The sequence below is a fragment of the Oncorhynchus nerka genome, linkage group LG10, assembly GCF_034236695.1.
Source record: "Oncorhynchus nerka isolate Pitt River linkage group LG10, Oner_Uvic_2.0, whole genome shotgun sequence".
Classification (NCBI taxonomy): domain Eukaryota; kingdom Metazoa; phylum Chordata; class Actinopteri; order Salmoniformes; family Salmonidae; genus Oncorhynchus; species Oncorhynchus nerka.
Window position 1 is genome coordinate 55,316,176 of NC_088405.1, and position 22,272 is coordinate 55,338,447.

At 43.3% G+C, this 22,272-nt stretch overlaps 1 protein-coding gene across 2 annotated transcripts in view; it reads right to left on the reverse strand.

Moving 5' to 3' along the window:
- The window catches only part of LOC115135653 (pyruvate carboxylase, mitochondrial-like), a 92,787-nt gene that overhangs the window by 44,794 nt on the left and 25,721 nt on the right, over nucleotides 1–22,272 (reverse strand). For both annotated transcript variants that reach the window (XM_029670555.2, XM_029670554.2), the window contains exons 9-10: nucleotides 10,291–10,453; nucleotides 714–896 (exon numbers count right to left, since the gene is read on the reverse strand). In XM_029670555.2, the coding sequence (XP_029526415.2) occupies nucleotides 714–896; nucleotides 10,291–10,453 (346 nt within the window). The remainder of the gene's footprint in view (nucleotides 1–713; nucleotides 897–10,290; nucleotides 10,454–22,272) is intronic.

Here is a 22,272-nt window from a genome sequence, read left to right on the forward strand (position 1 = left end):
TTACACATGAGCCATCCCATCCCCTGTATAATTAGCTTCTACTTCCCCTTGCTACTAAATAATTGGCCACTTAAAATGGTGCCATTTAAAAGATGCGCTTCTTGCAAGAAAACAAATCTAGGTTTTGTGGAGAAAATGTTTCATCATTGACGTTATCTGTGGCCCTTGGATTGGATTAGATGGAACTAGGAAGAGAGAAAGAACAGAGCTCCCATGACCTTGCAGTGCAGTAGCGTAGTGATTAAAATGCCTTTGATCAGAACCAGATTCATAAATCAAGGCATAGATGACCTGACTGGCCTTAATGGCCCGTAATGGCCTCAACACAGTTCACTTCTCCCTGTTCACTTAGCCTTCTGACATCCTTTTCATGGAGCTCCTGCTTTCCACGACTCTCCTCTCCAGAGTTGACACTTTCAGCACTTTTCACTGTGTAGCTTTTCCCTTACTAAGGATCTCCGGTCAAAAGCATCCCTGACCATAACACAGTAATGACATGTGCAGACAGTTTCAGGTGAGGGTAAAACGGGGTACTTTCAAAAGATGCACTTTCGGGTTCTCTGACAAGTTGCAAATTCTTGATGACCGGATACATTTCGATTTGAAGCCATCCATCCACCTCATACACACGGCTTTACTGCTTGAGTAGAGCAGTTGGGAGAATGAAAAAAGGCTAATGTGGACACACGACGTGCTGTGGGTAATGACCCTACCTTGACCCCGCGGACACGGAACTCTGCCAGCGCCCGATTCATCTTGGCAGCGGCGGCAGGCAGGTCATTCCCGCTGGCGATGACTTTGACCAGGAGGGAGTCGTAGTGGGGGGAGATGACGGCCCCCTGGAACGCAGAGGCACTGTCCAGACGGATGCCCATGCCCTCTCCAGTCCGGAACACCTGAAGAACGGGGACAGGAGAATTACAGGGTATGCAGGCAGCAATGCAACAGACAGGACAGGCGACAGGAAAAGAGCAACCCTGTTGATACGCAGCACGTGCCAAGTACATGCACATTTACAAATGTGGCAATACATATCCTTTGATAACACTCAACCCTTTGTCGATTCACTCAATTAGTCAGTGGTAGTCTCAGCTGTAGCTGTGCGATATGTTTAAATTTGCCGATATCCTTTAAACAAGCTGCATTTCATGAGCCAATTAAAAATCTAAGACTTTGTATTTTTTTTTTTTTAGCAAAAAGAAGCTCACAGGATGTCAGTAAAGTTAACTTTCCAAATGAAAAAGGTTTGATTGAAAAGACACAAAAAAAGAGAGGACGTTCCTAAAGTCTTGGGCTAGGCTCTGTGCAATATCAGAACAGACCAAACAGCAGATATTGCCCTTAAATGGGTGACACAGTGTTGGCACTGAACCACTGAATTATTCAAGCTTGGTAATACCGTGCTGTGCTGATATCTTTATTGGTTGAAAATGGCATACTGAAAATGCAACTGAAAATCGTGTTTAGCTCCATAAGAGTCACCCCCTCATCCTCCGAGCTCCCATCCCTCTGCCTTCGTGTGCCTCCCAGCGTAGGGATTAAAGCACTGTTAACCTCATTCTCACTGTGTGAGAGGCACTGCAGGGAGGACCCTTACACAAATCAGAACAATCGCAGCCAAACAGCCTCCCAACACAATTAAACATGTCCACCTGCGTTGCCAGCGTTGGAGCCCCAGCCCTCGTGTTGTGAGGAGGACTGGGAGAGATGATGTGCTCCGCGGTGTGCTGCTCCCACCTTTGGCGCTGCTGTGTATCTTGGAGCGCTCACATTTCAAATTCTCTCAATTAGATATGAATAGGATATCGCAATCTTAGCCGAATAATGTTTTATAGTACAAACTTGCACTTCGGGATAGATTGTATGCCAGTGGTTTTAATATATAGAAAAGTAACCAAATGAGCAAGTTACAACTACGATTGTGTTTGATTGTTTTCCAAACAGTAGGCTAATTGAAGAATAGAGAATTTTCTGATAAACGTCATTACCACTGTTTATCAACTGAAATATACCCGGAGGGATGAAGCCCACAGCAACACAGTAATGGACAATGTCAAACCCCCCCTCCCAAAAAAAATCAGTATTTATGGCAGAAAGAGGAGATCACCTCATGGCTCCAAGGTAACACTGGTTGATGTCCAATCACACTGCCACAGCACAGTGACTAAAACCTTTCGGGCCAGACTCAGTGTGTATATCCTGCATCTCTCTCTCTTGCGCGCTCTGTCTGGGAGAATAAACTGATCCGAGGTTTAATGCGCTCTGGTCATGGCGCACATGCTGCATCATGGGAGGGAGGCTTGAGGGGGTCTAAACGTGCTCGTTTCTGTCAGGATGCTTGTGCGACGCTTCAACCTCTGTCGTCAAGGCAACAGGGCAACTTAAGATGGCGGCCTGCCAATCCAGCTCCCCCCACCATCGTTAAGACACAGCAACCCTCCGTTCAAAAGTAGGTCACAACACCTACACTAATTCACACAGCCTAAAACCTCCTTGACAAGCATGTACCCGTACCACGCTGCAGCCTCTAACACCACACCCTCTAGGACCCATCCAACCCGACCAAAAACAACAACTGTCAGTCCAACAAAGGCTTCACACCACCTGTGTTTAGCATCTCTCCTCCTTCACTGCCTCCCTCACTTAGAGATGACTTCAAAAGTGTTGTCAGTTTGACAAGTTGAACAGAAGGTTTGCCCAAGCTTACCCAGCTGTGTAGAGCACATCTACAACAGAGGCAGGGTCCTCCGGAGGAACGCGGTTTACTTGTTCAGCCCGTCTCTACTGAACACCTCCTGTCGACCTGGCCAACGTCACACACAGGAGTGGAATAAGATCAGCTGCACTACGAAGCCCAATATGACCAGACAACTGTCTTTACGGTCAAGCTAGGGGGAACAAGCTTTTTGCTGATAGACATTTCTGCTTTTGAATTATTCTTAAAAAAAAAAAAATTTAAACGCATTATTTATGTAAATATATTAAAGCTCTGCCTGAGAACGTGTACGTCCAGAGCGGCTAGTTGAACTGCTGATACAATGTGGACACTTATCAAATCTCTCCCACAGGGTGTCCTCTGGGCCGGCTTTTGACAAAAATAATCATTAAATGCCGATAAATAAAATTAACGCCAGCCAACTGTCTGGGAGAATATTGTTTGATCAAATTGCATTGAATAATGTTTTTTTTTAAAAGCCCATTCAATGATGAAAATACATTCGACTGGTCATGCTTATCGGTTTATGGGTTCATTTGCACCATTTAGTGCAAATGTAACTTGGGTGTGCATTTTGGTTAGGCCTAAATAAGACTCATAACGACTATCACACACTCACAGCATACAGACAACAGAGCCTGGTTTAAGCTGAAAATCTGTCAGCCAGAGCTAAAGCTGCTGCTCCTGTTGCTGCTGGAGTGAAACATGCTTTCAGAAGCCAAGTCATCACGCAACAATTCTAAATGAAATCACGTGTTTAAAAAAACATTTTTTTTTACATATATATATAATAATTTAAATGAGCTTATACTCTTATTTCTCAACTGGTAATCGAAGCGCACTTCCCATTCTAATATGCGTGCAACGGCAGGCAGGCTTCTGCACATCACACCACTTTGCAATGAGTTGGCGGTAGTATGCATTTTGAAAACATATAGGCCTACTCAACTGTTAGACACCTGCACATTTTAACACATATTATGTAACATGTTAAACTGGCTCCAAAGCAGCCAAAACACAACCAAATGTGGAGGCAATTCTTTTATAAAGACCTCTGTTGCTGTGCTTTTAAAATGAAATGTGAAGAAATTATAGTTGATCAATATTTTAAAAGCTAGACATTCTGATCGGTTGCATCAGCCACATCTTTTCATGCATCCTTGGCCTACTGGTTGTATGAATTTGTGATCTACTGTCCAACAACTGTCCCAGAGTCTGTTTGGAATAGGCTATTTATTTCTCGCACAGAACGACAAGCTGACCAACAGAATAGATTCGATTGACAGGCTAGTGATTTTGCTGTCGATTACTCGTCTTGTGGGCTGAGAAAAAATTGTAATGTGGAATGTTCAAACATCTTCGAAATGCGCATACGAATTCGCTAAGAAGGACGCCATAATCCAAACGTGATTTCGGTCATTCAGAGCACCGTGGGGTGGACGCCCAAATCCGGTTTCGCACCCGGTGCACATGGGTCAGGTACATTTCTCAAAATGTCTGGTAAATGAAAATGCTGCCAGTCAAATGTCCGGGGCCACACTTTCCTATCGGAAACCCTGATCTCCCACCACGCACTTCAACGGATCCAACAAATCCCAGTGACATTGCAGCAATGCACCACAGCTGCGGTCAGGCAATTAAGACATCAGGAAAAGGACTCTCATGCCCCGTCCTGCTCAGAGACACACAGAGACACAAAGACCTATTCACTCCATGGACACCCCTTATGAGACTTGTAACCTACATGGAAGTTGAAAGTGACATTATTAATAATTCAAGGTTTAGGCAGGAGAGAAACCGCAGACAGCAGCTCTCTAGATGCTGCAAAAACATACACAACCTGACATTCCCCAGTTGGAGACAAGTAGACAGAACAAATGCACATTCACAAATGTTCACACACACACACACACACACACACAGGAAGACTAATGAGTCTGGGATGCGCACCTGGGAGACTAGAGCAGTATCAAATATGACCCATTAATTAGATTGGATCTCAGAGGAAACATGGTGGTGAAGCAGGGAGAGGAAGGCGGTTAGGAACCATTGATCCCTGGAACACGCAGCAGTACGGGGTCAGAGGTCATACAGAAATACTGCAAATATGACACACAATCACATTAGGTTGGACATTAGAGACACTCAGAGGTGGTGTAGTGCTGTGGTTTGGGGGTCAGGGTTGTGGATGGGAGCAAGGTTAGGGGGAGGCAACGCGTAGGAGAGACTCATCAAGAGCCAACAAGCACTGTTCGGAGAGGGGAATAAGGGAGGGCAGGATAGAAGACAAATTGAACAGGAGAGAGAAGGACAGAAACAGCAGAAGGGATTACACCATGAAGAGACGAGAGCGCAAAACAATTGTCTGAAAACAAACCAAGGTGGGAAGAGAGAAAGGCGGAGTGGGATGGAATTGAATTGCATGAGAAAAGAAAATGTCAAGCAGAGGGAGAAGTGTGCAGTGAGGGAAACCTAAAAATAAAAAAATAAAACGTAACTTGTTTAAAACTAAAAATGCATCAGAGAGGAGGAAGATGGTGAAAGAGGGAGAGAGCGAAGGAGGTGGAGGTGAAAAAAGGAAAGAGGGAAATGAAGTGAGAGTGGACGGAGATAAGGGAAGAAAACCAAATTATTTCAGGAGACCAAAACAAAATTGAAAATTAGAAAACGCAAACCGGAGTAGACAAGGATAGAGGGAGGGATGAATAATGGAAACCACCCGGAAATGGGGAGAACGTGGGTAAACAGAGGATGAAAAGAGGAGACTTTTATTACCTATAAAATACAGTGGTGCAGAGGCACATTTTTCACGAGGAATAGAATGTCAATCATAATTACAGTGAATTGGTTTCTATTAGGCGTAGGACAAGGGGCGGGGGGGGGGGGGGGGCTGCGCAATGATATTCATTTCAAAGTATCAGCAAATGGGACATTTTCAATTTCATTTGGGGCAGCAGGGACAGATTTAGTTTCTGAGAGGTTATTTTACAGGGTCTGCAACAGATGGGGCTCTCCATCGATGAACAACATTGGTACGAGTGCCTGTCTGAATAGGGAAGCCTATACAGGTTTAATATGTACTACAGTACCTCATAAGAAACAGAAAAAAAAGGTACTATACAGCGGGTTCTAAATTCAAAGGAAATATGAACCAGGGTATTACATTGGACAGTTCTGTTAAACACGCTTTAAAAATCAAGCTAGTCAAGCTAGTCTGGTTTGTTCATGTTAACACATCACAACGCAAAAAAAAAGAAATACTTAGTAGTGATGAAGGACAACACAGAATAGTAAACCGACATCAAGTAGAATAATAAATAAAAATGCTAGTGTGAAAAGAATGGAAGGTAAACATGGGAGATCTTGGTAAGCGTCAGCCCCGGCAGGAGACTGAAAAGAGGCAAGCGTGAAGAGGCATGAATAGAGTGGATTCGGGAATTTAGTGGGTGGGTGTAAGGCATTATTTCAAACCCTTACATTTCATTCCATTGGCCATGAACCGCAAGTCAATGGATGAAGAAGAAGTGAACTCAAATCAGTATAGAAGAGAGTGAACGGCTCTTTAAAATGAGCTATAAAAAAAACGTTAATATCACAGGAGGCTGCTGATGGGAGGACGGCTCATAATAAATGTCTGGAACGGCATCAAACACATGGAAACCATGTGTTTGATGTATTTGACACCATTCCATATATTTCCGCTCCAACCGTTACCAAGAGCCCGTCCTCCCCAATTAAAGGTGCCCTCAACCTCCTGTGCTATAAATACAAATTATTCAATCCCCCCCTCAGCTTTCATTAACACTGTATAAATGTAGCCGTGGACTGATTCAATTCCTCCTCCCCCTACCTTCCAACCTACACCACAATAGTCCCTGCACGCACTGGGTTGGAAGGCCACAAATGGCAACTGAGAAAGCAGGGACAAGAAACATCCATCTCCTCGCTCAGTGACAGTATCAATATTGCAGTAGAAACAGCCAAACAAACTTGAGGAGGACATGCCTTTTTCAAATCCATACATGTTCAAATACATCCATTTCAAATCTCACCCCAATGCAGTAGTTTGAGGTCAGCTGTTCCCACACTTCTGAGTGGGGAACAAACGAGGCAGTAGAACAATAGAGAGACGGACTGTACAACGGGATGTGAAACCCCTCTGGGAATATTGAACGTGGCTGAGATCTGCAGTCCAGAGCTGCCTTCTGTATCTAATGCCAGGTCACCATGTCATTAAAGCCAGCATGGCTATACTTTGGTTACAGGTGAGATTGCCCAACTAAACACAGGGAAGAGAAACGCTGAGCAAGATTCAATTGTTTCAATTGAATTGGGTGACTAGCTACTTGAGCACTCACTTTGTGAACCTTTAAAATAACAATTCTGCTATTCCAAGAATTTGATGAGGTAGTCATTTGAAAAGTTAAAAATATGAATATAATTTGCCTGCCTGTATAAGTTAGTCTGAGCAGGAGTCATCGGAACCGATATAGAATGGTTCCCTGGAAACTGCCCTGCTCAGTACAGTTGCTCAAGTATTCATCCCCCTAATGGATGAAGAGAACAGGACAGGTACTAATACATATTTAGCAGTGGAGGGAGCTGGGGGACGTCTCACTGTGCTGAGAGTGGGGTGTGGCTGGGATGGGACGCAGTCCTAAATTAACTGCATACGTAAAACATGCATCTAAATGAATACATGAAGCATGTGAATCATCCTAGTCTAGTCAGTCCACAATACATGAAAGTAGTAGTTTTCTTTATTCCACAGTGGGTCACTTCATGTGGAAGCTAGTCTGCAGACCATGCCAGTTTCTGGCACAAAAACCTAAGAGAACAATAACCAGACTACCCAATAAGACAGATCACACCGCCAGAGAGGCTAGAAAGCTAGCCACCACAAACATCCTTTGCCTGTTTATAGAATGCCTGCAAGTTCTCCTGTTCCCTGCTCGGAATTCACAAGTATGTGTTCCATTTTATGTCGTCTCGCCTTGGGAATATTTCACAAATGATGGTTTTGTTAACATGGGGGCAACACAGAGCTTAATACAGAATACTAAATGTAATCTTCAGCTTTGCCTTTATTCCCTGGGCCATCTGAAAACCACATAAAAACAAAATGGCACCACTGGTTCAAAGATTTGCCGTTAAGAGCTGTGAAAGCCAACAAATAACAAAACATGGAAATCTTCATGGACCAATTCAGCAAAACTCCTACTCAACGTGTACAACCTTGACTTTTGTTTAGCATTCTCAGATGCAAGCCCAACTGAATTCAAATGTCTCCATGATATTGGCCATGCCCTTGGGAATACCTGCACGAAGAGTCGAATATGCATGGAGTTTAGATAATGGCTAATCGGATATATAAAGGTAGTTTATTGGTGCCACCCGGCACCTCTCCAGTAAAATGGGAATCGCCCATTCCAAACAGTCTGGAATGTCTCAGCTCAACATTCATCATGCTACGGTTGTTGTTCAGGACCATAATGATGAGGATGATGGAAACGACAACGCAGTGATCACAATAACAACGCTGGTCAATTTCTTGGCACACCGATACTGAACATTTCCTTGACAGACTGCTTAAAGTAGGCAGAGGTAATTCTGTTGTTTTCATGTGCAGTTCTCATTTACCACCTGCCCAGTTAGTGAACAGAATACAAAAACATATCGACTGATGTCAAAACAACTCAAAGGAACCGTTGACAAGCTAACAAAGTAAACTGATCCAATGCCAGTGATTACCTATTGAACCGATGACAAGCTAACAAACTAAACTGATCCAATGCCAGTGATTACCTATTGAACCGATGACAAGTATTAACGCTTCTTTTCCCTACCTACTAAATTACGGTGCTCTTACTCGCCCTGCATATCTGAATCCCATCCATTAGGAGTTGCATCCTCATTCATCATTGTGTCTTCAAATTAGCTTCTGAAGAAGAAACACGGGAGGAGAAAGTCCAGAGCTAAACCTGCGCCCCTCCCTCTTCCCCAGTCTTTACTAGATGTCACATAAACCTGCGCCCCTCCCTCTTCCCCAGTCTTTACTAGATGTCACATAAACCTGCGCCCCTCCCTCTTCCCCAGTCTTTACTAGATGTCACATAAACCTGCGCCCCTCCCTCTTCCCCAGTCTTTACTAGATGTCACATTCACACGTTGCTTACAAGTTATTTTCTTTGCACAAACATTCTCCTTCACTCGTAATGTCTGGGAAAGCAGAGAAGAAAAAAATAAGTTGACACTTGTCATTCAGACAAACCGGGAGGAGCGGGAAGGAAAGAGAACCCGTCTGTAGTGTGTACCTCATCTACTTTCCTGTCCCTGGACAACACCCAAACATTCCTTCTGCATTTCACCCTTCTGGCGCCACTCTACACCTATTTACTCACATCCATAATGCATCAAGTTGTCAATATTGATGCTCTACCCATCATCTGCTGCATCTCATGGACAATAACAACGGCCGCATTACATTGCCTTTCAATTAGAGGTAAGGAAAAAGACCGACACGGAGACAGAGACCGTTCCAAATCCCACAGGGTGCGTTGAGAAAAAGTAGAAAAAAACTTTCAGAACTTCAAAGACTATGACTTCTGATACATCCTTAACTCTCAGAACTGTGGAATGAGAACTTAGTATCAATTTCTCAGCACCTTGATGCAGAACTTGTTTACACAAACTGCCTGCACTGGGTACTTGATGTTATATATAGTCCTCTGTAGCTCAGTTGGTAGAGCCTTGGGCGTGCAACACCAAGAGTGGGTTCGATTCCCCGGAGAACCCATACGTAAAATGTATGCATGCATGTCTAAGTTGCTTTGGATAAAAGTGTCTGCTAAATGGCATATTATTATTATTGTTTTTTAATTTTTTATATATGTATTATGGAGAATTGCCTTCTCATGGAAGGAAAAACCATCAAGCGTTCCCAATTTTCTGAGGAAAGAGCTAAGAATTTGCAAATCGTCTCAGGAATTAAGGGCACGTGGTTATCAAAACACCACAAGATAGTTTTGGAGCGGTGTTTCCGTATCTTCCTTTAAGCTTGGCAATTTACTGGATATATGTGCTCAGATAGATCCCTGAGGGCAGTCCGAGCAGATCTGAGGCTGAACTCTTAATGCATTAGGAAAAAACCCAGCTCCTTAATGAGAATCAGAGAGACCAGGTAGACGACCAGACTAGACAGACAATCTACAGCTGGAACAGACGGGGATTTTGGGCTGATTCAAGGCCTACATGTCAAACAACCGGGGGATATCAATATTTGTTCCATTATTTATTTCAAAACCCAACTCATCCCCAACAATCATTCAGACCAGAGGGCTCCTGTGGGAACAGGGTCGGTACGCCAAGTCTACAGCATTAACTAAATAAACACTCAACTACAGAACCCTAAATGGACATGCATAAGTAGAGCTAGGAGGGTTATTTCCTGGGAAATAGTTCTGTCGGGGCTCATGGGTCAGGAAACCTTCTGGCCCTACATGGAGGGAGAGACTGCGCCTCATTATAACTGAGTGGCAGTCTGCAGGGAGGGGGGAGGGGGGGCTGTTTCTTACCTCAAGCCGTCCAGTGTCAGGCTGGAAGCCACGGGCAGGGTCCTCTGTGGTCACCCGGCATTGGATGGCGAAGCCATTTATCCGGATCTTATCCTGCTTCAGGCCCAGCTCTGGCAGGCTACGCCCCTCACACACGTGCAGCTGAGCATGAACCAGGTCCACACTGACAGGAAGAAGTCGGGGAGAGTAGAAAGAGAGAATTTTACTGTCTGAATTGACAAGGTAAACACAAGAAAATGCACTCGGTTGTGCATAAAGTTCCCACTCTGGTATGTCTACAGGAGTTACCAGTTCAGAATCTTTTTTATCTTGATACCCATGACAAACTTCAGATACCTTGTGTGAAATTCCCCTACACGATACACAAGCAGTGTGGTGACATTCACAACTGATGTGAAGATGAGAGTTCACAAAGCAATATCTATTCCCATTTTAAAACGTGATGTTAGGTTGATGACACGCCTTCAGTGCACTTGAAAAATAGACCTGAGAGATGGGGGGGGGGTTCAGAGGGGAACAGAGCGCATAAAAGGTATTCAGGTTAAGGAAAGATAACTGACACTTTGCTCCACTGTGACCACAGCCAACAATCCAGAAGGAGCTGGAACTGGTTTCTGTTCAGTCACAGCTGGAGAGGAATTTAAATCTGATGCGTCACGATACTATGAGAGCAAAAAACTCAAAACCAAAAACCCCATTGCTGTTAACTTTTACAGAAACATCTGTCCATTTAGCAATTCTAATTATGAAAAAGGTTGGTAGAAAATCTATTTAACGGTAATTCAAACTCAAAGCTCCACGCCACATGAGGGAATGTTTTTGTAATGGCTCGTAGGCAAATCTCAACAAATCCAAGTCAATGATATCACTTTTGTCTACCGCTCACTGAATGACTAAAATATACGTGTGCATGTCTGTGCCTCGAGGCTGAGGGAACACTTTTTCTTACCAATAAAAAAAAGAAGGGACAGAGTTGTACTTGCATTAAATGTTAAACATCAATTTAAGGAACAAAGTGTCTGGGCAGGAGGTTTTTTGTTGCATCAATGGATTGAAACATTTTGACTGGTGGTGACAAATACTTGATGAAGAGTCAGACACGAAGGCAAAATGTTCTGCGATGAAACACAATCTCAGGCCATGGAGTAGGTTGGACGCTGCTTATATCTGAGAGACGGAATATTGTCTAAACTGACAGAAACAATTGCAGAAACAACTGGTCAGGCTGAGAATAAGCGACTGTGTAGCTTGAAAACCGACATTCATTTCATACTTCCATCACTTAATGTATACCATTATTTCTCCCCCTTCTCCCGCTCGGCAGACGACTTTGTCAACAAAAAAAAAGGTTGACGACATCCGTTCCTCATTCACTCTCAGCCTACTGAGCCCATAACAAAAACGACCTACTCCTTGACCTCTTTCGATTGTTAACGGTCGATCCAAAACAGGATTGCTCGCCACCAAACAATACATTTGATGTTGAAAATGCACTTCGAAAAACATGTTTAAAGGGCTTTTCTACAAGTAAGGTCAAACGGAAGTGTTCATTGTAAGAAAATTGCATGTAATTGTGACATTCTATCATTTAGTGGGTGGAACGTTACATATTTGATATAATAGCTGACATTCTTGTAGCCATGTTCACGTTCTCTATAGTGCGCTTTAAACGTGTGTGCCCAGTCAAAAACATTTTTTTTTAAAGAAGATATTTACTACTACATGAAATTAAAAGTAAGTGGCTGCATTTCAAACTTGATTAACAGAAAACGAAGATATCAAGAGGCACAGGATCTGGTGAAAAATCACTGGGGGGGAAGCAGCTTCTGCCTCTTATTTTTCTTCTTGACTTGTTTTGTCATTTGGTATTTACACAGACTAAGACAGGTGTTACCAAGGTCTCAGTAAGACATAATGACAAATCGAGGCAGTAATCCCTTCCAACTGAAGCAACGGGTCGTTTTGGCATATTGGATTAACCCAACTGTTCTCCCCACTTTCTCTACCTCCAAGACAATTAGTCGTTAAAAGAAAAAGAAAAAAGGGCCCTTCACACCTAGGTGCGAAACCATGTGATCTCACAGGAATAGAAAAGCGCTCCCCCTCTACCAATTAAATACAAAGAGGCTTTATTGCCATGGGGAACATGTTTACATTGCCAAAGCAAGTGAAATAAACTAAAAAAAAAAAACTTAAAAAAAAATAAGAAACAGAATTTGACAGTAAATATTGCGCTCAAAAAGGTTTCAAAAAGAGACATCAAGTGTTATATTATCAGCTAAATACAGTGTTTAAGCAATATGCGAATAGAAATAAGTTGAATTTACAATGTTTGTTTGTACTCCACTGGATGCCCTTTTCTCATGGCAACGGGCCACACATCTTGATGCTGTGATTGCACTGTTGGAGTACAGCTTGAAATATACATATTCATGTTAGCAGACAGAGCTTACTGATTACTTAACATGTTCAAAGCATGTGTATGTAGATAGATCAATACAGTTGAAGTATTAGAATTTAGTATCAATGCCTTTAAATAGTTTAACTTGGGTCATACGTTTCAGGTAGCCTTCCACAAGCATCCCACAATAAATTGGGTGACCTTTGGCCCATTCCTCCTGACAGAGCTGCTGTAACTGAGTTAGGTTTGTAGGCCTACACGCTTTTTCAATTCTGCCCACAAATGTTCTAGGATTTTGTGATGGCCACTCCAATACCTTGACTTTGTCGTCCTTAAGCCATTCTGCCACAACTTTGGAAGTATGCTTGGGGTCATTGCCCATCTGGAAGACCCATTTGCAACCAAGCTTTAACTTCCTGACTGATGTCCTGAGATGTTGTTTCAATATATCCACATAATTGTCCTCCCTCATGATGCCATCTATTTTGTGAAGTGCACCAGTCCCTCCTGCAGCAAAGCACCCCCACAACATGATGCTGTCACCCCCATGCCTCAAGGTTGGGACGGTGTTCTTATGCTGCAAGCCTCCCCCTTTTCCCTCCAAACATAACGATGGTCATTACGGCCAAACAGTTCTATTTTTGTTTCATCAGACCAAAGGACATTTCTCCAAAAAGTACGATCTTTGTCCCCATGTGCAGTTGAAAATAGCAGTCAGGCTTTTTTTTAAATGGTGGTTTTGGAGCAGTGGCTTCTTCCTTGCTGAGCGGCCTTTCAGGTTATGTCGATATAGGACTCGTTTTACTGTGGATATAGATACTTTTGTACCCGTTTCCTCCAGCATCTTCACAAGGTCCTTGGCTGTTGTTCTGGGATCGATTTACACTTTTCGCACCAAAGTACGCTCATCTCTAGGAAACCGTGGTCCCATGATGTTTATACTTGTTTATCTGTACAAACAATAGTATGCGTGGTACCTTCCAGGTGTTTGGAAATTGCTCCCAAGGATGAACCAGACTTGTGGAGGTCTGCAATTTGTTTTCTGATGTCTTGGCTGATTTCTTTTGATGTTCCCATGATGTCAAGCAAAGAGGCACTAAGTTTGAAGGTATGCCTTAAAACACATCCACAGGTACACCTCCAATTGACGTCAATTAGCCAGAAGCTTCTAAAGCCATGACATCATTTTCTGGAATTTCCCATGCTATTTAAAAAGGCACAGTCAACATTTACATTTACATTTAAGTCATTTAGCAGACGCTCTTATCCAGAGCGACTTACAAATTGGTGCATTCACCTTATGACATCCAGTGGAGCAGCCACTTTACAATAGTGCATCTAAATCTTTTAAGGGGGGGGGTGAGAAGGATTACTTTATCCTATCCTAGGTATTCCTGAAAGAGGTGCGGTTTCAGGTGTCTCCGGAAGGTGGTGATTGACTCCGCTGTCCTGGCGTCGTGAGGGAGTTTGTTCCACCATTGGGGGGCCAGAGCAGCGAACAGTTTTGACTGGGCTGCGCGGGAACTGTACTTCCTCAGTGGTAGGGAGGCGAGCAGGCCAGAGGTGGATGAACGCAGTGCCCTTGTTTGGGTGTAGGGCCTGATCAGAGCCTGGAGGTACTGAGGTGCCGTTCCCCTCACAGCTCCGTAGGCAAGCACCATGGTCTTGTAGCGGATGCGAGCTTCAACTGGAAGCCAGTGGAGAGAGCGGAGGAGCGGGGTGACGTGAGAGAACTTGGGAAGGTTGAACACCAGACGGGCTGCGGCGTTCTGGATGAGTTGTAGGGGTTTAATGGCACAGGCAGGGAGCCCAGCCAACAGCGAGTTGCAGTAATCCAGACGGGAGATGACAAGTGCCTGGATTAGGACCTGCGCTGCTTCCTGTGTGAGGCAGGGTCGTACTCTGCGGATGTTGTAGAGCATGAACCTACAAGAACGGGCCACCGCCTTGATGTTAGTTGAGAACGACAGGGTGTTGTCCAGGATCACGCCAAGGTTCTTAGCGCTCTGGGAGGAGGACACAATGGAGTTGTCAACCGTGATGGCGAGATCATGGAACGGGCAGTCCTTCCCCGGGAGGAAGAGCAGCTCCGTCTTGCCGAGGTTCAGCTTGAGGTGGTGATCCGTCATCCACACTGATATGTCTGCCAGACATGCAGAGACGCGATTCGCCACCTGGTCATCAGAAGGGGGAAAGGAGAAGATTAATCAACTTAGTGTATGTAAACTTCTGACCCACTGGAATTGTGATAGAGTGAATTATAAGTGAAATAATCTGTCTGTAAACAATTGTTGGAAAAATTACTTGTCATGCACAAAGTAGATGTCCTAACCGACTTGCCAAAACTATAGTTTGGTAACAAGACATTTGTGGAGTGGTTGAACAACACATTTTAATGACTCCAACCTAAGTGTATGTAAACTTCCGACTTCAACTGTATGTATGTATTTAGTCAGCCACCAATTGTGCAAGTTCTCCCACTTAAAAAGATGAGAGAGGCCTGTAATTTTCATCATAGGTACACTTCAACTATGACAGACAAAATGAGAAAAAAAAATCCAGAAAATCACATTGTAGGATTTTTAGTGAATTTATTTGCAAATTATGGTGGAAAATAAGTATTTGGTCACCTACAAACAAGCAAGATTTCTGACTCTCACAGACCTGTAAGAAGTTACAGGTCCTCCACTCGTTACCTGTATTAATGGCACCTGTTTGAACTTGTTATCAGTATAAAAGACACCTGTCCACAACCTCAAACAGTCACACTCCAAACTCCACTATGGCCAAGACCAAAGAACTGTCAAAGGACACCAGAAACAAAATTGTAGACCTGCACCAGGCTGGGAAGACTGAATCTGCAATAGGTAAGCAGCTTGGTTTGAAGAAATCAACTGTGGGAGCAATTATTAGGAAATGGAAGACATACAAGACCACTGATAATCTCCCTCGATCTGGCGCTCCACGCAAGACCTCACCCTGTGGGGTCAAAATGATCACAAGAACGGTGAGCAAAAATCCCAGAACCACACGGGGGGGACCTAGTGAATGACCTGCAGAGAGCTGGGACCAAAGTAACAAAGCCTACCATCAGTAACACACTACGCCACCAGGGACTCAAAATCCTGCAATGCCAGACGTGTCCCCCTGCTTAAGCCAGTACATGTCCAGGCCCATCTGAGGTTTGCTAGAGAGCATTTGGATGATCCAGAAGAAGATTGGGACAATGTCATATGGTCAGATGAAACCAAAATATAACTTTTTGGTAAAAACTCAACTTGTTGTGTTTGGAGGATAAAGAATGCTGAGTTGCATCCAAAGAACACCATACCTACTGTGAAGCATGGGGGTGGAAACATCATGCTTTGGGGCTGTTTTTCTGCAAAGGGACCAGGGCCACTGATCCGTGTAAAGGAAAGAATGAATAGGGCCATGTATCGTGAGATTTTGAGTGAAAACCTCCTTCCATCAGCAAGGGCATTGAAGATGAAACATGGCTGGGTCTTTCAGCATGACAATGATCCCAAACACCGCCCGTGCAACGAAGGTGTGGCTTCGTAACAAGCATTTCAAGGTCCTGGAGTGGCCTAGCCAGTCTCCAGATCTCAACCCCATAGAAAATCTTTGGAGGGAGTTGAAAGTCCGTGTTGCCCAGCAACAGCCCCAAAACATCACTGCTCTAGAGGAGATCTGCATGAAGGAATCGGCCAAAATACCAGCAACAGTGTGTGAAAACCTTGTGAAGACTTACAGAAAACATTTGACCTCTGTTATATACCCTTTGTTGGCAATGACAAAGTATTGAGAAACTTTAGTTATTGACCAAATACTTATTTTCCACCATAATTTGCAATTCATTAAAAATCCTACAATGTGATTTTCTGGATTTCTCTCTTATTTTGTCTGTAATAGTTGAAGTGTACCTATGATGCAAATTATAGGCCTCTCGTCTTTTTAAGTGGGAGACCTTGCACAATTGGTGGCTGACTAAATACTTTTTTGCCACACTGTATGTATGTATGTATGTATGTATGTATGTATGTATGTATGTATGTATGTATGTATGTATGTTACTGAGTGACCTGGAAAGTTAGTGAGAAAAGGGGACATGCAGAAAGTTCATATTCTGTTCAAATATGTTATTGTGGAATATGAAATGTTCTTAAGGAGGGAGGCAAAAGGGCAAGTCTAGTGTCAGTTCTTGATATGGCAGACCAGTTGCTGAGGAACCACAACCATGAGGGATGTGGAACTCAACTGGAGATAAGGTCAACTGTTGAAGTGAAAAGAAACTGCTGGGAGCGGGGCACCCCGAAGACCAATCTGATTTACAGTCCTCTCACGCACACAAATTCCATGCCCATGCGGGTCCTGGACTTAGGCAGGGCCATGACAATAAGAGGAACATAGTGTGTTTCTGCCTAACAGAGGACAGTGCATCTTAAACACGCAAGGAGATGACTCCGCCTAGTTCAAAGGTATAAAGAAAATGTGCTTGAGGGACTTGTATGTTGTCTTTCTAGCTATATCACCCAGTGGGTGAATAAACTCTGTTTGAGCTTTTTCCTAGTCATCCTTTTGAGTTTTTACTCTGTTTTTTTTTTCAGAACCTAACAGCACACTGCAGTCTTTTGCCTAACAGATACGGGATTTGATCAATGTTTGATTTGTTTTCAAATTCTTTGTGTTGTCTGTGGGAAATATGCATCTCTAATGTAGTCATACATTTTGCACGAGTTTAGTAAGCGAAGCGCAGTTTCTCTCCCTCTCAATAATTATTCTCCTGGATCTGTCTCTGCCCTGGGCCCAGCAGCTCAGCTACTTCTCAAAAGGAGGTAAATAACCTCCATCTTAGCACACCTAGCAAGGGCTTTGGCTTTTCATGGCAAGAACTAGTAACTGATAAGTTAGGGAAAGAGCAGTTAGAGCAGGCTCCTACCTGCAATTTAGTATTTCTAATTGGGGCTGAAGAACCTAAGTACAAGCAGTTTAGGTGAAGACTTAAAGAGCTAACATTCAAGAGAAGTCACTTCAGAGCACAGCCTCTGCAACTCAAGGAAGGGTCAAAAGACAAAAGCAACACAATCCGAGGAGAGGAAAGGAGAACGCCACAAGCACAACAACTTCGGACCAAAGGACACACGGCCACTTTGAGCAGATTGAGTATGACATTTAATGTTCATAATGTCAAGGTCTTTAAATCTCATCTTTCATTCTATTTCATCATCATTATGTTTTGTACATATTGATTTAGTGACATTAAAATGTTGATGGTATAAAATAATTACATTCTTGTTATTCTGGCAAAGTTACTAAAAAAATAATTGCTAAGTCAGGTCTTCTCTGAAGATAAAATGTTTTCCAATAAAAGGACTGGCACCTAGATTTCATAATTTATAGTAATAATTATACACACACACGTCAAACAGACAATCCATGCTTTTTTTGATTGATCTCTTATCTAACTCCTATACCCAGAGAACACTAGACTGAAACTCTTGATTTCAGTCCCAAACTCTCTTAGGGTAGCAGGATGAAAGAAAAGGGGTGGAAAATACCCAGAAAATACAAGAGGAGGAGGACAGAGGAGAGGGAGACAGGAGAGGGAGACAGAGGAGAGGGAGACAGAGGAGACTGCATTGCACAAAACCAAAGATGTGATATGAGCTGGAAGCAGAGGGAGTGAAGGAGGGGGAGAGAGGGAGACCTGAGGGGGGATTAATATATTCAGTGTGATTTCTTATTCCACTTTAATTGCTGATGCCAGGCAGCGTATGTAGCGCTGGTGTGGATGTGCTGGAAATTTCTGCACCTCTCCCTCCTAACAAACCAAAATCCTTCCACTGAAAGCCTCTCCACTTTAACCCATTTTTATTTGAATAAGATCCAGGTCTTTGAACCAGCCCCCAAACACACCAAGCCGCTGACAAGCTTTCCCTCATCCTTGTGTGCCAGTTTAGTAGTCTTCTCTACCCTCGTCTACCCGTCTCACATTCTTAATTTCTTGCAGAATAGACAAACAAATATGCAGCTGCAATCTAGCCACAACTCGGTGATTAGAAACCCATTACAGGGTCAGTGACAGAGCCTACACTGAGCTGTAAACACAAACACACACACACACACACACACACACAGAATTGAATTAAGGGAGAGGAGTGGGAAGAAGAATTGGAGTGGCGCAAATGCTGAGAGAATTGAGGTCTGCCATAAGCCTGTCTTAACTGAATTTATAGAAGGGAAAAAGCACAACACAACAATGACCTCCACCCAAAGTATGTGGGCTCCATACCGCAGGATACTGTTCCTAAAGCCCGTTTCAAGAGGAGGCATTATATCACAGTAATGTAAGAAGATATTGTGAATGCACCAAAAATGATTTGATCTACACTGACTGAAATGCATTAGTCTTCATGTGAAAGGAGGAAAAAAGTGGATGTTGTGAGACTGGAGATGTTGCAGAGTCCAAGGAGTGAACACATTACGATGACATGGGCCATTTCCAGTGATTCTCAATACCACGCAGTAGGCAGAAGGGGTCCTTAATTGGTCTTAATCACTGGGACCAATGACAAGTCATGATACAGGCAGAGGCAGACTGCCAAAAACAGAGGCGTAATAGCCTACCAACCAGAGAACTATATACAGACCAGAGAATTCAACACGTAGTCGGAGGAGAACATAGCCAGTGGCTAGGGCTATGGCACAAATGCCCCTTTGGCGAGTAAGACTCAATCGCATTACAGTCATGTGCCTATCCAGAGCCAATCACTCAGAGCAGTGCGCCAGCAGAATGCCAATTGCAGTCTGACAGATTCAATTTAATACGACAAGATGGACATTTAGAACGAATGAACCTACATTCCTTCCACATGACTACAGAAGTCTCTGCCAGGTGCACAGAAGAAAAGTCATACATATCAATCTGTGCGTGAGTCAATGTGTACGTGCACACGCACACAAAATAAGACTTAAAAGAAAAAAAAAGACGCAGCATCGCATTCATCCCTCCTGAATGATTACTTTGGCTGCATCTGATAAGTGCACAACCCATGGCTATTGTCAGTGTTTGAACTCTGAATGCATGAGATGGGTGAGATTAGGCACTTTAATCATCTCTCGTCTCAAGTAGGAACTCCAAGCGACATAGCGCTGCGCGACATGATTCGTGGACTAGGATTCTGGCTCTGAAAGTAGAACTCAGACAGTATAGACTGATTCATATGGGAAGGAAAACTTGGTAAGAGCATCACGTCCTAAACGATCTGCTACATCAGTCCATTTGCTTCATAATTCCAGGACTTCTAGAGGGTTCCTTTTGCGTTGGCACAGCATAGGAATCCTATAGTCCTTCACTGGTCAATTAGAAACACGTATTTAAGTGACAACTATTTTTCTTAAAACCACTCAAATGGACACAACAGTCATAGTACAAGGAGTCATCTATAAAGCATTACATCTATAGACGACATGTACACATAAACTAAAATAAATAAGGTTGAGTGGATAAAAGGACAATCGGGCACTTCTAAAAGAAAAGTCTGTGGCAGGATTTGGCGCAAGAATTTACATTATTGTTACTTGAATTTTTTTCACAATATATTATTTCTCATCAGGGCTGGACTTCTGATCCCAAAAAATAAAATATCCCTAATTTCATTGTATAACCCACAGTAAAGCAAGGCATACGGGTACATAAACGTTTATCTCGGGGAGTGTTTGTGTATCGACCAGTCTCAATAGCAAGACTGGCCAGTCCACATCAACATTTTACAAAACAACTTCAATATTGCTTGGATAAAACAGTACGGCTAGGGTTCTATCCCAAAAGTGCATTTACAAAAAGCCTGTAGGGTGTGCAGCTTGTTACTTTCAGGTTTGTTTATCCGTTTGGTACCACTTTAGTTTTGCTCTCCAAAAGTGCTGACTCAAAAGCACCACGGCCATTTCCAGTATACACACTGCCTGTATCAGTGAGCTGAGTCATACCAATGTTGAAAAAAAAGCTTAGACATGATACAACTGCAAAGGAAAATGTTATAACACCACAAGTCCATTAAAAACATGTTTACGTTGACATTCATTTGGCATGCTGCAAAAATCCCTTCCATTTCAAAAAAGAAACATAGCCTCCCTCTGGTGATTCATAGAGTTTTCCAGACAATATTGTCTTCAATAGGGCATGCATTTACCCACACAGAGGTCAAATCTGCAGGCATGGTTAAAAACTGCATTAACCCAGGTATAATTTGTGCCCCCATACTTCTGAAGCATAAATAATACCAGGTAACACCAACGAATCAAACAGTTTAGCATAACATTTTAAAAAAGGTTAGCGTTACTCTTTGCAATGATTGCACCGAGGACACGATTTGTGTGGTTAGCTATGCATGTACCTAACAGACAAAATCCAAAAAGGGCTTGACAATCAGTCCCAGATACTTGTACTCACTGACAACATCTAATAAGGAATAATAATATTGTCGACGTAGTGTTCTCCCCGGTTCCTGTTCATCCTCAAGGCTAAAGCTTTGTTCGTCAACTCTTCAATCAAGCTCCCAAGCAGAAGAAAGCCACGTCAACCATGACGATCAAGCAGACGGAGCTTCTAGAAAACGGAAATAACTACAAAAACGCCGTCTCTTGCACCGCCCCAGAATCTCCAGAAGTGTTCAATTGGGTTGAGATCTGGTGACTGAGACGGCCATGGCACATGGTTTACGTTGTTTTCATGCTCCTCAAACCATTCAGCGACCACTTGTGCCCTGTGGATTGGGGCACTGTCATCCACTCCCAACAGGATAGAAATGCGTCACCATAGGTTGAAGGTGATCCCTCAGAAGGGCTGTGTATTTACTGGCGTTTACCTTGCCCTCTAAGGGTTTGAGTGGACCTGAACCATGCCAGGGAAACGCACCCCACGCCATCAGTGCCGCCGGGAACACTCATTTACTCAAGTGTTTCCATTCTTTTGGCAGTCCGGCTTTAAACTTGCTCTTGAAAGTTGTAATCGTACAATGCATAAGGTGCAATTTCAAAATTGGGTAGAGTTAATCTTGTTAGTCATTTCATACCTTAGAGCTATATTATATATATATATATATATATATAAAAATGTAGTGACCGCACCTGGTTTAAAGGGTGTCTCTAGAGACAAAACCTCTCATCGTCACTCAATGCCTAGGCTTACCTCCACTGTATTCACATCCTACCATACCCTTGTCTGTACATTATGCCTTGAATCGATTCTTCCGCACCCAGAAACGTGCTCCTTTTACTCTCTGCTACAAACGTACTAGACAACCAGTTCTTATAGTCTTTAGCCATACCCTTATCCTACTCCTCCTCTGTTCCTCTGGTGATGTAGAGGTTAATCCAGGCCCTGCAGCGCCTAGCTCCACTCCCAATCCCCAGGCGCTCTCATTTGTTGATTTCTGTAACCATAAACCCGGATGTCCTAGCCGTGTCTGAATCCTGGCTTAGGAAGGCCACCGAAAATCGTGAAATTTCCATCCCTAACTATAACATTTTCCGACAAGATAGAACTGCCAAAGGGGGCAGAGTTGCAATCTACTGCAAAG